This window comes from Schistocerca nitens, chromosome 8 (genome assembly GCF_023898315.1).
Source record: "Schistocerca nitens isolate TAMUIC-IGC-003100 chromosome 8, iqSchNite1.1, whole genome shotgun sequence".
Taxonomy (NCBI): domain Eukaryota; kingdom Metazoa; phylum Arthropoda; class Insecta; order Orthoptera; family Acrididae; genus Schistocerca; species Schistocerca nitens.
Window position 1 is genome coordinate 172,450,306 of NC_064621.1, and position 16,084 is coordinate 172,466,389.

Below are 16,084 nucleotides of genomic sequence, written 5' to 3' on the forward strand. Positions count from 1 at the left end.
GCACGGATGCACGCCAAGACCGTAGGATCCTACGCAGTGCCGTAGGGGACCGCACCGCCACTTCCCAGCAAATTAGGGACACTGTTGCTCCTGGGGTATCGGCGGGGACCATTCGCAACCGTCTCCATGAAGCTGGCCTACGGTCCCGCACACCGTTAGGCCGTCTTCCGCTCACGCCCCAACATCGTGCAGCCCGCCTCCAGTGGTGTCGCGACAGGCGTGAATGGAGGGACGAATGGAGACGTGTCGTCTTCAGCGATGAGAGTCGCTTCTGCCTTGGTGCCAATGGTGGTCGTATGCGTGTTTGGCGCCGTGCAGGTGAGCGCCACAATCAGGACTGCATGCGACCGAGGCACACAGGGCCAACACCCGGCATCATGGTGTGGGGAGCGATCTCCTACACTGGCAGTACACCACTGGTGATCGTCGAGGGGACACTGAATAGTGCACGGTACATCCAAACCGTCATCGAACCCATCGTTCTACCATTCCTAGACCGGCAAGGGAACTTGCTGTTCCAACAGGACAATGCACGTCCGCATGTATCCCGTGCCACCCAACGTGCTCTAGAAGGTGTAAGTCAACTACCCTGGCCAGCAAGATCTCCGGATCTGTCCCCCATTGAGCATGTTTGGGACTGGATGAAGCGTCGTCTCACGCGGTCTGCACGTCCAGCACGAACGTTGGTCCAACTGAGGCGCCAGGTGGAAATGGCATGGCAAGCCGTTCCACAGGACTACATCCAGCATCTCTACGATCGTCTCCATGGGAGAATAGCAGCCTGCATTGCTGCGAAAGGTGATATACACTGTACTAGTGCCGACATTGTGCATGCTCTGTTGCCTGTGTCTATGTGCCTGTGGTTCTGTCAGTGTGATCATGTGATGTATCTGACCCCAGGAATGTGTCAATAAAGTTTCCCCTTCCTGGGACAATGAATTCACGGTGTTCGTATTTCAATTTCCAGGAGTGTATATACACAATTTTTTATGCAATCTCGATGGTTCTATAGAAATGCTGCCAATCGCACCACTGCTGATCACTTTAGCTCCTGTTATAACCTGTTTGAAGGAGGGTTAGATTATATGAAACGACAAGCGATTTGAGTATAGCTGCATAATAGATTTGCTCTAAACGTTTGAATTAAAATTTACACTTAATGTTACGGTACCTCATTCTGTTTAAAACATAAAAACCTTACTAGTTCGTGTAATTGTTTAATAAATAACTCAAAATCATCAGATGGAGACCAGCGTATGGTGACCACGACTAGGAGGTGCCCATAAATCCTACTTCTGCAACGCAAGCTTCGAAACGATAATCATTGCAAAAACGGGGCGTGTCAGTATTTTATATTTGTTTCATTTCTTAATGTAAATGGCAACTCCAGCCTCAGCATCATTCTTAAAGCGTTTCGTGGTCCCTGAATAACTAAAAATTTCAACGTAAAGTTCTTTCTTGGGATGGACACAGCGAAATAAAACAAAACTTGGAAAAAACACTTAATATCTAGACAAACAAGTCGCTGCCAGCATGACATATTGCTGAAGATCGCATTACATCCATCGGGTTGCCTAGGATTTCCATGCAGTCCACTCTTGCGCCCTGCCGTTAATGTACAGGGATTGAACAAAAATTTGGGAACACCGCGAGAAATCATTGCTTGGTGATAAATGCAGAGGCTAGATAAACCTGCGGGCTGGAATGTTCTGTTGATCACGAACGGGACCTGTTCTGTGTCATCAATACGTAGTAAGTGTTAACTGAGAAGACAACAGTTTTCTGTGCAGTGAGTGCATAATGTCGGAACCAAGTAAATTTGAACGTGGGCGTATTATTGGTGCTCGTTGATGTATACTTCCGTAACAAAGATAGCCGATGTGTCTGGTGTTTCAAGAGGCACGACGCTGAAGATTTATACCGCAAGCAGGGAAAGTGGAAAACATGATCAGCAAGTCACAACGCGAGCAGAAGTGTATGTTGAGTGATCTCGGCGATGGCCATCGAAGATGATTGCAACGAAAAGTAAGAGGACGACAGAGGCTTAAGTCACTGCACAACTGAAGGGAGAGCTCCATATGCAGGCAGTTACAAGACGAGCTGGAATTTCATAATCACCCATCAATGATACAAATTCCCGTAACAGCAAAATGTTACGCCGAAACCATAAAAGCTGGACTAAGGAACAATGTAAGAAAGCTATTTCATCTAATTTGGTTTGTTTCACACTGACCGAATTTACGTCCCAACTTAAACATGGCAGGGCTGCCATATAGTGCTATTTTATGGGCCCCAAAGCTACTCTACAAGGCCGCTTTACTGCCAAGGGTAATGTGATAATTTTGGCTGATCACGTGCATCGAGTGAGACAATGATTGTTTTTAAGTGATGATGCCGTTTTCTAAGACTATAGGACCGCTGTTTATACCACTCGCATCGTTCCAGAACTGGTTTTGTGAGAACTAGTATGAAATACCGCATCTCCCATCATTAGCACCAGATTTCAACATTAATCAGCTTTTGTGGTGTACTTTCGAGAGAAGTAGTCGCTATCCACCTCCATCATTGTTATCTGAATTTGCCACTATTAGGTAGGAAGGATATTGTAAGATTCCCTTGAAAAGCCTAAAAACCTGAATCCATTCAGATACAGCTGGTAGCTGTTTTGAATGACAACTGTTATCCTACATTTTATAAGGCATGCTAATGTGTTGTTTCTGTGGTGTTCCTTTACTTTCATCCCCCTCTGTAAGTAACTCTCTCTCTCTCTCTCTCTCTCTCTCACACACACACACACACACACACACACACACATATATATATATATATATATATATATATATATATATATATATATAATCAAAATCTCAGGTCGCCGTCCTAAGAGTACGTTGCATACCACACCGCCTCTGTGTTCGGCGAGACTTTGAAGTCCAACGTAATCTTCACGTGTTCTTTATTGCATTGTTATGTGCGAAACTTGGGAGTTACGTCTGATGTAGCTAACAGTCGAGATCATCACCTGAACACAGAAAGCAATTAATCCGTCCAAATACCGTGAGAATTCAGGGCTAGTGCTTGATGGAAGTACAGAGAGCCTCAGTAGTTTAATATTCCTACTGGTGTAGTTAACAGTACTTTGCCTGCCCGTTTAACTAGAAGGCTTGCGCCTTTACACATCAGCGTGCTTATTTTAACAACTAGAAAAGGAATGTACATTTGTGTGTACTCATACAGCAAGCGAAAATGTTGAAAATGGAAAAGTCACTATGAACTGAACACCTCTTCAGTTTTCTTCACGTTTGCACTCATCTGTCTCTTATTCGTATCAGCTCTTATTTTTGTGTTTCTATGCGTTTTTTGTATTCATTGCTAAATGGATCATTTTTGTCTAAGAACCTGTACTGCAGTCTACATTGACGATTAGTTCTCCGCGGCGCGAGTTGTGGAACGGAATATTTAATACGCTTTCGTACCAAATCCATACAGTGAATTATAGACATTAGGAAGGAGATATGGAACAATGTACGCCTGCGCCAAATAAGAAATATTTTCTCGAAATATCTTCTTTCCAAGAGCGATTGTTTAGGTTGGGTGTCGAGTTGCGGAATAGGAAAAAATGCCACACCCAAGTGCAAAACAACGAATATTTGATTCATGCACTTAGCATATCTTAGTAAAACATTTTTGACAGAGCACCTACGTTACATAATGAATGATTCCTCAACATCTCCCGTTTTTAGGACAAATACTCTCGACTGGGCGTCGAGACATCGATAAAATTAACCTGTTGAGTGCCTTTAGGAGTTCAATTTTGAAAAAGTCTTTGTTCATGTAGAAAGTACAGGGTGATTCAAAAAGAATACCACAACTTTAAAAATGTGTATTTAATGAAAGAAACATAATATAACCTTCTGTTATACATCATTACAAAGAGTATTTAAAAAGGTTTTTTTTTCACTCAAAAACAAGTTCAGAGATGTTCAATATGGCCCCCTCCAGACACACGAGCAATATCAACCCGATACTCCAACTCGTTCCACACTCTCTGTAGCATATCAGGCGTAACAGTTTGGATAGCTGCTGTTATTTCTCGTTTCAAATCATCAATGGTGGCTGGGAGAGGTGGCCGAAACACCATATCCTTAACATACCCCCATAAGAAAAAATCGCAGGGGGTAAGATCAGGGCTTCTTGGAGGCCAGTGATGAAGTGCTCTGTCACGAGCTGCCTGGCGGCCGATCCATCGCCTCGGGTAGTTGACGTTCAGGTAGTTACGGACAGATAAGTGCCAATGTGGTGGCGCTCCATCCTGCTGAAATATGAATTGTTGTGCTTCTTGTCCGAGCTGAGGGAACAGCCAATTCTCTAACGTGCTACATTTTCATCACTCGTTCTCGGCCGTCCAGAACTTTTCCCTTTGCACAAACACCCATTCTCTGTAAACTGTTTATACCAACGTTTAATACACCACCTATCAGGAGGTTTAACACCATACTTCGTTCGAAATGCACGCTGAACAACTGTCGTCGATTCACTTCTGCTGTCCTCAATAACACAAAAAGCTTTCTGTTGAGCGGTCGCCATCTTAGCATCAACTGACGCTGACGCGTAGTCAACAGCGCCTCAAGCGAACAAATGTACAACTAAATGAAACTTTATAGCTCCCTTAATTCGCCGACAGATAGTGCTTAGCTCTGCCTTTCGTCGTTGCAGAGTTTTAAATTCCTAAAGTTGTGGTATTCTTTTTGAATCACCCTGTAATCTCTTAAAAACGTCATATTGTTAAAGTTATTCAATATTTGTAACGATAATATTTACAAAGAGATACAAAAAAAATTAACAGTAGTCTGGCGAACATAATCTGTTCTCTACAAAACAATTCCATATGACTACGCTACGCTCCTAATTTACTCTGCTGGTTTCAAATGCAGATACTGACTCCTCTGTCTTTGTCTGCAGCAACGCAGCTCAGCGAACAACAGCGGAGAGCTTATCTCGGCGTCGCTGATTCTGCACGGCACCAAGGATGCGCCTCAACATCTGAAGAGCGGACCCAGAGCTTACGATGATGACTACAACCACGTGCACAGAAAGGTAGGCACATGTTCTCCGGCTATGCTCTAGAGAGAGCCGAAAAGTAAACGAGGTCATTTCCTGACGCAGTTCGTCCCTTATCCCTTTCTCGACGGATACACATCGTTCACAAACCAACAAGACTCATTCTGATATCAGCGTCTCTGTCAGGTTTTTGTTGTTGCGGTCTTCAGTGGGAAGTCTGGTCTGATGCAGCTCTCCGCCATAGCCTCTATCCATTTCAGTGTGCTTACTATGTGCGAGCCTCGGTCTCCCTCCACAATTTTTAACTTCACACTTTCCTCCATTAGCAACTGACTATTCCCAGTTGTCTCAAGATATGTCCTTTCAGTCAATCCCTTCTTTTAATCAGGTTGTGCAAAAACTTTGCGGTTTTCCCGATGACGTAATTCTTTTAGAGACGGCAAGAGGACCAGCTGCACGGAATGGATAGCGTGTTGAAGAGATGAATATAAACAAAAATAAAACAAGAGTAATGGAATGTAGTGGAATTAAATCAGATGATGCGCATAAAATTAGATTAACATGTGAGACACTAAAAGTAGCCGATGAGTTTTACTATTTGGTCACCAAGATAACTGATGGGCGAAGTACACAGAATATAACACGCTGGCTGGCAGTAGCTACAAAAGCGTTTCTGAAAAGGAGAGAAGTGTTAACATCGAATATAAATTTTAGGAAGTCTTTTCTGAAGGAATTTTTCTTCAGTGTAGCCTTCTACGGAAATGAAACGCGAATGTCAAAAAAGTTAAGACAAGAAGAGAATAAAATACTTTGAAATGTTGTGCTACAGAATAATGCTAAAGATTACATGGGTATATGGCGTAACTAAGAAGGATTCCGTAGATACGCTACATTCTCGTCACGACATTCGTCAAGTAGCTCTCTCTCTCTCGTGGCCGCGATAGGGGAATAAGAGCGTCCCCAAAGATACGGATGACTCTTTGTTGACAACTGATTGGTATACATGCCATCGGGGTGTTGGCTTACACGAAGAAGATTTTTGGCCTGTTTATAATATAATTACTTTACGTTTGAAGTTGCCTGATTTGTCGTTTGTAAGATAAAGAGAAGTAGCGATAGCATGGTACACAATTTTTCTGTTCCTTTTATAATCATCTTTACGTCGTTTGCTTTTCTGTACAAGTCAGGAAGACAATCTAGACAGGCTGGCGAAAGTGGGCCTAGATACATCGAATTGCTACATCTGTAAATGCCCATCTTTTGTTAGACACACAAGCAGCCATCTTTCGCAATAAATGGATATAACACTAAAAAAATAAATATAAAATAAAAAATAGTTTAGATTCTCCACAACGTGCTTTCAAAAATGAAATGTCTCCAAGCAACTGCATACTTTCAAGCAGATTTGTGAGCAATTCCTCAAAGCCACAACTTACGCGACAAAGCAATGAGTGGCAATGCTAGGCAAACCCAGTAAGGTAAGTACATGATAGTTAGCTAGAAGGCCCAACATAGCGTTCGTTCTCAGTTATTGATCTGTCATACTGATTCTGAAGACAGACCAGCGCTATCAGAGAAATACAGTGCAAGCGCTCACACACTAAATTACAGCACCAAAATAGACTGTTTCCAACAGTTATTGTTCCCGTTCAACGAAATGAATAGACAATTCGTAGCTTCCGCGACAGTGATGAAATACACATTCAGCTGAGTGAATCCTTTAAACCATGTATAGCTGATGCACTCGAGCTCCGTCCATAAAATTTCAGAGTTACCTCAGGGTTATTTTCTTATTATTTTTGTCTAGGGGACACATGATCTTCGATTATTCGTTACAGACTAGTCCGTATCGTTTAATTTATTGTCCCTGTTTACCTTTTTATCTGTATTACACTGAAAATATCTGCACAAAAGTGAAAATGCTGACTATATGCACTCCTATTATGCACTCGCATCATGCATTGGTGCTGCTGCTCGCAGTGTGATTTCAGTTTCCTCAGACTACAGTTGTGAGGGCGAGTTGCGGTTGTGTGTGTATATGTGTGTGTGTGTGTGTGTGTGTGTGTGTGTGTGTGTCGTTTATTGTTGACGAAGCTTTCATTGTAAGAGTCTTTTTGTTGTGCCTATCTGCGACTCAGCGTCTCCGCTATATGGTGAGTAGCAACTTCAAATGGTTCAAATGGCTCTGAGCACTATGGGACTCAACTGCTGAGGTCATTAGTCCCCTAGAACTTAGAACTAGTTAAACCTAACTAACCTAAGGACATTACTCACATCCATACCCGAGGCAAGATTCGAACCTGCGACCGTAGCGGTCTCGCGGTTCCAGACTGCAGTGCCTAGAACCGCATGGCCACTTCGGCCGGCAGTAGCAACTTCCCTTTTCGCAATATTGTTAGATTCCATCCTGGATTTTCGACTGTTTGATTATATGCACTGTATGCTTTGTTTGGAAACAAACTTACTCTCTTCACTCGGAGTACTTGCTGTTGACAACAGTAACGCCCACTTTACTCTTTCTTTCTCTCAACCCTACATTCGCTACTGATAGGTTATGTCTCGGGTTTGTTTCGCAGGCATCGTTACTAGTAGGTTAGCAGTGATACAGAAAGGTTACCGATGGAGAGGTGGCTGAAACGCAACTCGTGTATGGGTCTCTACAGGAAAGATACATGCCGCCTATATGAAAGGGGAAATGAGGAGCAACTCTACAAATATCGATAGCTCCGGTGGCGAGCCAGTACTAAACAAAGCGCCGAAAGGTCTGAGGAATGCGTAGAGAGGCTCTACAAGTGAAACAAACTTGAGGACAACAGTGTAGAAAGAGAAAGTACGCGAAGATGAGATGGGAGATATGATAACCGGGAAGAAGCTGTGAGAGGCCTAAATGGTAAGAAGTCCCCTCAATAGAACACATTCTCTCAGAATTATAGAAAGCCTTGTGATAGCTAACCGTAACAAAATTATTCCACCTGATGTGCAACATATACGAGAAAGGCGAAACACCCTCAGAATTCAAGTAGAACGTTCTAACTGAAATTTCAAAGAAGGCACGTGATGACATGTGAGAATACTGTTGGACCTTCGCTTTACTAAATCATATTCGCAAAATATTGACACGAATTATTTACGGAAGAACTGAAAAACTGGTAGAAGCCGACCTCACAGAACATCTTTTTGGGTTCCGAATAAACATAGGAACACGTGAGGAAATATTGACCTTACGATGTACAATAGTATATACACTGGAGTCCAAAATTAAAGCAACAAACGGAATTTTTTCAAGACTGCTTTTATTTTGCTATAAAACAGTATAAATAGGTGATAGTAAAGTAGAAACAATGTAAAGAATAAAGAATGTAAGCAACTGCAACATGCATAACGGCAGAAACAAATGTTCTTCGTTTTTTCAAACTTTACGGTTTTGCACACACATTTCGACAAGTGGTTCATGTGCTCAGTGTGGGGTGTTACTACCTCTGGCAGCAATACAGGCCTGACAATACAGGCCTGACAACGACGGGGCATGCTGTGAATGATGTCATCAGCCTCACGTTGAGGCAACAATGCCCATTCTTCATGCGGAGCTGCTCCGGAGAGTGGTCGGTGGATGCTGACGTGATGCAAGCCGTCTCCCTAGTGCATCCCAGACATGCTCTATGAGGCTGAAATCGAGAGAGCGAGCAGGCTCCGCCATTAATGCAATATCTTCTGTATTCAAGAAAACATCAACCACCCCTGCTCTACGAGGTCGAGGATTATCGTCCATCAGTACGATGTCTGGTCCCACAGAACGTCGTAACAACCGCGAATAAGGTCCCAAGATCTTGTCACGATAACTGACGGCAGTTAAAACTTACCGATTTAACCGTACTGCTTCATGAAGAGGTGTTCGAGTGGTCAACATAATCCCTGCCCACACCATTCAGGATCCTCCACGATATCGCTCTCTTTCCGCAATGTTTGGGTCCCGAAATCGTGTTCCACGTTCCCTCCATAGACGAATCCGTCGAGAATCACTGTTCGGACTAAATTGGGACTCATCTATGAAAACAACATTGGCCAACCGTTTGACCGCGCAGGTGGCATGTTGATGACTCCACTAAAGACGTTCCTTTTTGTGAAGACGCATCAGAGGTAGACATACAGGATGTCTCCGAAAGCCACTCAGCCGAAGCCTTCTAAACACCGTTTCCTCGATACAACCATTCCATGGATCGTGCGAGCTCACAAACCAGTTGCGTGCAGTACCAAGGTGGTACTGTCGTGCTCTTATAACCAGATAACGGTCCTGTGTTTTGATGTCACATTTGGTCGGCACTGCCCTGGTCTTTGGGATACAGTTTCGGTCTCTATACATTGTAGCCACGTCTGAAAAACAGTAGAATGATCTACCTAAGCCATCGGGTCACACCCATTTGCTTTGTTTGTTTTCCTGGCCTTCCACTGCAGGCAGTATGGTAGGCATCTTCTCTGTGCCATACTGCACCCTCTGTGACTACGTAGAAAGCGACTGTGGATGTGCAGCTACCCGGCAGACACTACCTCATTTCATAGGTGCCCTGACGTCATCGTTGGAGCGGCTGTCCGTTGACCGGAATACCATCTTCCGTGCAGAACACTATCGTACGGACATCTGGTTGACAGTTTGTATGATTATATCATCAATTAGACACAGGACGGGCAAACAGCGCTTTGTTGCTTTAATTTTGAACACGAGTGTAGATTGAAGAAAGGCAATGACAGGATTGACTGGTCTACACTCTTTGATAATTTGAAGATAGCAGGCATAAAACAAAGGGTGTGAAAGTTTATGTACGAATTGTACAGAAAATAGACTGCTGCCATGGCAGTCGAAGGACATTAAAGGGAAACCGTTATGGGGAAGGAAGTGAAGCAGGGACTCAGTCCATCTCCGATGTTATTCGGTCTGTACACTGAGCAAGCAGTAAAGGAAGCCAAGGACAAATTCGGAAAGAAAATTAACGTCCAGGAAGAAGAAATAAAAGCTTTATGGCTTGCCGATGATGGTGCAATTCTGCCAGAGGCTGCAAAGGATTTGGAATAGCAGTTGAAATATATCTATACTGTCTAGAAAAGAGATTATAAGATTGGATATCAACCAAAGTAAAACAAGGGTAATGGAGTGTAATTGGATTAAATCGGGGGAAGGTGAGGAAATTAGATTAGGAGATGTACAAGGAAAACAGTACAAGAATTGTGTTATTTGTGCAAAAAAATAAAAAAAATACTGGTGATGGCCTAGTAAGAAAAGAATTGTGGAAAAAGAAGAATTTGTTAACATATAATATCAATTTCATTCTTAGGAAATCTTATTTCGAGGTATTTGTCTGGACTCTAGCCTTGTAGGGAAATGAAACGTAGACGATAAGCATCCCAGACAAGGAGAATATAGAAGCTCTTGATATGGAGTGCTGCAGAGAAAATGCTGAAGATTTAATGGCTAAATCGAATACCGAATGAGGAGGTATTGAATTCGAATAGGTGGGAGAACTTGACGAAAAGAATGGATCGGATGACAGGACAGCACCTGATGTATAAAGGAATTGTCAATCTTGTTGTGGTGGCAAGTGTGTGTGTGTGTGTGTGTGTCTGTGTGGCGGGGGGCGGGGGGGGGGGGAAGGGCGGAGGTTAAAACTGTAGATGGGACATTATCTGGCGTCGGAGCCCTCTAATAAATATTTTTGTTAAGCTCAACCACTTTGGGAGTGAAGTCAGTATGCAGTTTTTTGCATACGGAATGCCTCCGATGTCGCAACTCAGCCCAAAAATCATTGGTCCTAGAAACACAAAATTTAAAGAAAATATTCGTTATGTACAGTAGGCTCACACCAAGAAAGTATTCGGTCAAATCTCAATAATTCAGTGGTTCAATGTTGTATGAAACTTTTTAAAAACTGCCTTTCAAACATCTCGACTCAGAGAGCTAATTGTCACTTTGGTTTAGATTTTACTCATTAGATAAACGTGATTTACTTCTTAGCGAACGTAAACCACACGTAGAAACAGGACAGGAAAATCTGATACTAATTAAGAGACAGGTGGATTGAAACTTGAAATACTTAACTGATGGGGTGTTCAGTAGATGGCCAGTTTTCTTTTTTTACCACCTGTGCTTCTTGTGTATATTCCTGTCCATGAATTATGCACAAGCCGACTTCACCCCAGTACCCATTCCCATAAAAAACGGCGATACGTGAAGGTCCTTGAATTGCGAAGCAAGGGCAGCTAGTAATCAATATTTGCGTTATTGGTCCAATCTGTATGACAGACACTTCTGTTCTGAAACGCTTAGCGCGGACCGCGGTATCATCACGTTGAATAATTGCCCTTTATTTTTTAAGGGATGAAAGTGGTCACACAGCCGTAGTGAACGCCGACCGTTACGCTAACGTATTGGAAAATTTTTTCCTGTCAGGATCTGAAATGTATTACCCCGATTAAAATCTCCTGCGACCACGTCTTTTCCAGGATGTATGTGCGAATGTCCACTCTGATTTAAAACCGAGGACACTACGTACATCGGATTCAAATGGCGAAAGTGAAGTAGAGTACCTATTTTCCTGGGTAATATGTGTCTGATCATAAATTTTTAACTGGAATAACCTGTAAACCACTCGCAGTTGGTGCTTAATCGTCCTTCCAATCAACCTTGTGTCGTTAGTGTCATAGTATCGGCATGTAATACTGAAGACAGAAATACAGAAGTGCACTTAAATTCGCTCCGTAGATAGTTTAATGAGACAGTTCCACATTTAGAAAATGAGTATTACATCTCTCCTGTCAACCCATTAAAAGCCATACGGCTACACCATTTAACATATGATATCAAGAAAGAGGACCGATAAAGTAATCCGCGCCACTCAGTTTTCTGCTTCAGGATTTTCTGTTTATGGTGTGATATTTTTAATGTGCTCAAAGCAGACCATCAGCGGAAAATTTCTTCTTACAGTCTAGAGATAGCTAAAACAAGTTAACAGTGAGTCTTTTCAAAAGGAGTGTTCAGATACTCAATGGCAGGACATAAGTAGTGAGCCAAAATTAGACCGTGGAGTCCCCAGGCTTACTGCATTGTATCCCAGACATGCCCGTAAACGTTGCATCAGAGGGAGCTCTTGCTCTATGTCTGATTACATAATTACGATAGATAACGAATATATGTGATTCTGCACATACAACATTCAAGTGAAATCCAACCCCGGCACTATATGAGGTGCGTAGGAAGATGCGAAACAAATCGAACCAAAATGTATGTTACGCCAAAATGAGGCATGCTCGCTCCACTGTCAAACCTTTTAGCACTATGCAAAAAACTGCGCAACATCTGATATGTTGATCTGGTATTGTTTTCCAAGCCGCTGCAAACGAATAAGTGAATCTTCCTCAACAGCAGTAAGTTCTCAGATTTCAATAAATTATCAGCTACAAGACCGATCCTCCTCGACAGACGCATTTTTCTTAAAGCATATTTGTACAGACATAATACGGAATGCAATCATTAGAAGCTCTAAGGAAGTAGGTAATAATAGAATGAGCACAGGTACGATTGAAAAGATTAAGATATTACCATCCGAGCTCTCTTTAGACATCCTACTGAGTAGAGGAAAAACTTAATTCAACCAGCATCCAAAATCACCATGCATCTATAGATCGATCAGCACATTACCTGCAGTATCTAAAGCCTTACAGTACATTATTCACGAACATCTGACAGGTCACCTAAAAACTTAAAACACCCACAATTAACATCAATCATATTTCAGGAAAAAACCATAGCGTAGCACCTATTTTAAAAAGACTAACTATATCAAACACGCTCTGAACAGTCGTTAAGTGACCATATTAACACTGATGTCAGCAAGGCTTTTGATTCCGTTTATTTCGATATTCTACTTATTTAAATGAAGCAGCTGAACTTCTCAAACAGCACAATACTGCTATTCGACAGCTGCCTCCAAACCAGACACCGAGTCCTCTGTGAGTCAGGAGCCACTGTGAAAAAAAAAAAAAAAAAAAATGTTCTCTCTGGATTCCTCAGGGTTTCGTCCTTGGTCCTTTGATTTCCTTGTTGTATTATCAACGGTATTTCTCCTACACCTCACGCTTGTCACTATCATGTACATGCTGACGGTATCTAGTTCTATATATGTGAAAGCCCTAAGAACATCGTAGGTTCCAAATCTTCTTTGAATAACTGTCTTTCTTCAGCAGTGTGTCGAATCCTGGATTTTAAACTAAACCATAAGAAGTCACAGGTCATTCTCTCATCTCACAGAAGGAAAATCTACGGACATATTCTCAGCCGTATCCAGATACTACTTCATCAAAAAGATAATGGACATAATTTTGGAAGAGCATCGTAATTGGGGTGAGCAGACAAACAAACAGTTGTAGCTTTCAGGGTATTTCTAACCTGCTTACATACAGTCCAAAAATTTAGAAACTTCAAATTCAACAACAATACGTCCTGTCTTTAGTCCCACCGAAATATTACTACTGTGATGTACTTGAAAACGGCGGACAAATGGTGAAAACTGTAGACGACTAGAGCTAGCGATGAACCCATGCTTAAAATACGTCTGCAACATTCGGTTGTTTGATCACATCAATACTTTCCTTACTCAGAGAGGCACGGTCTGATCGGATACACAGCAAGATTTTCACATGCACTCTTTACTTCATCGGTTGATATGTGGTGTTCACAATGCCTCTCCTCACATATCTGTCACCATTCCGCAACTGTAATACCCAACTGGATATGTTCAGGATCTTGACTGTATCTTTGCACGACTCTAAATTTTTCTCCATCTCTTTCTCCATTTTACCCAAACGCCTATAGAACAAATTATTCTGCAACTTGCATCTTATCCAAGCCCAATTGGCATTCTAGAGCAGGTAGAGGCTTTATCTCTTCTCATCGGCGAAGCTCCGCTCTCTACGCTTTAGTCGTCCCACTCTATTTCCATTTTCTTCCTTCCATCTCATCTGCTAATCTTGCAAAATTAGTAAAAGTACAGTATTCAAATTACGAAACATGCTGTGCGAAATATAATGTCTCTTTAATGTTTATTTCACTCAGTATTTGATTGTTGGCATTATTTCTAGTTACATGTCCATGAGCTACGATGAATAAATTCTTGGGTGAGCCTACCGTTGAGCAAACAACATAAAGCTAACCATGAGAAAAACATGGAGGTGCCAAATCCACCCACTTGGGTACTCTCTGCGGAATTTATTTATTTAGTAGCACAGAATCAATAAATTTATAGGTCTTGCATGCACAAGGTGGCAGTTTTCACAGATCTCATGGTTTATGACGTCATATCTCCTGAACTACGATAGGTGATTGTTATCTCAACAGCGATTGTTGCCTAACACTAAGAGATATGTCTACCAAGTTTGGCTGAAATCGATCCAGTATTTTAGGAGGAGATGTGGAACATACACACCATACACACAAACACACACACACACACACACACACACACACACACACACACATATATATATATATATATATATATATATATATATATATATATATATATATATATATATGAAAGATGGTAGTACAGACTAAAGACAAAAATGTCGATTAAACATACTCGCAAAACATCTTTCTACTGCAACCTCTTTGCTGTTTCGAAAGCTCTATAGACCGCATTAAAAAAATGAAGCCACATTCTTCTGTTGCTATACATGGATACAGCATGCAGTAAACACGTGGTATTGTTGCTCCTGGAAACGACGGGTAGATGTACTGCATACATGAATTCTAATGAAACGTATGTGCATTGATAAGTTTGTGAAATTCTTTTACATTGTACTTTTATCATTGTACACGCCAGCATAATACGATCTTATTATTCTAAATGGGAACTGGCAGACATGATTTTATGGCAAGTAGAAGTGAATCCGAGTCATTTCCCGTGTAGAATAATGGACTTCCATTACGCTGATAACGTTATCACATATTGGTTCAAAATGGTTCAAATGGCTCTGAGCACCATGGGACTTAACATCTGTGGTCATCAGCCCCTAGAACTTAGAACTACTTAAACCTAACTAACCTAAGGACAACACACACATCCATGCCCGAGGCAGGATTCGAACCTGCGACCGTTGAAGTCGCGCGGTTCCGGACTGAGCGCCTAGAACCGCTAGACCACCGCGGCCGGCGTCACATATTGGCTGCATGCTATATCCACAGACAATAATAGGGGAATGTGTTCCGATCTGTTTGCTGAATTCCATCCTTGCATTAGAAGAAATGTGTTCCACAATAACAAAGTAGAACAAGTGCTCATAGCTCTTGAGTTGTGCAGTTTAGAGCACATATGAACTCGAAATTTTTGTCTTGATTTGGTCCTTACAACCACATCTCAAAACATAGAATACTTCTTTTAACAGACTGTATATTTCTCACGTAACATACAAATTATAATGTCTGGTTTTTATAAGAGAGTAGCTAAACGCACTTATCTTGGCAGCTGAAATAAATGCAAATAACAAAATAAATAAAAGATGTGTAGTAGACATTCTTTTCCTCATCACCTAATAGCAAAGAACTGCTGTCACCTGTAGCCAACCTAGGCAGTAGACTTGGGAGATTCAGAAATCGTTGTTTGGATCGTTTATTTATCTTTCATCGATGACAAGTGAAAATGGGTTGGCTTCAGAGATGTATCTTGCTCAGTTGAATACCTCATCAATACCAGCAGATACGAATCTAATATTTGCTGCTTTAATACGCAGAACTAAACGGACTGCTGAAATTGGTGTGGCATATGATAACTCCTGGGATGAAGTTATTAGTTTGGCAGTTTTAATGACCCAGTTACCACATACAGTCTCTGCACATTCAATGTAAACATAGGGGTGACATACCTAAACTTCTCGATAAGAGTATCAACCAAGATTGACTAGACTTACTACTCCATGATAACCTAACACGAAGCGTTCCTTGATTTTAAGGAAAAAGGTCAACCGAGCAATCTACCTT

General features: G+C 41.8%; 1 protein-coding gene across 2 annotated transcripts in view; it reads left to right on the forward strand.

Annotated features, from left to right (window-relative positions):
- Positions 1-16,084, forward strand: part of LOC126199013 (neuroendocrine convertase 1-like) — a 522,936-nt gene that overhangs the window by 495,510 nt on the left and 11,342 nt on the right. For both annotated transcript variants that reach the window (XM_049935697.1, XM_049935696.1), the window contains exon 13: positions 4,963-5,097. In XM_049935697.1, the coding sequence (XP_049791654.1) occupies positions 4,963-5,097 (135 nt within the window). The remainder of the gene's footprint in view (positions 1-4,962; positions 5,098-16,084) is intronic.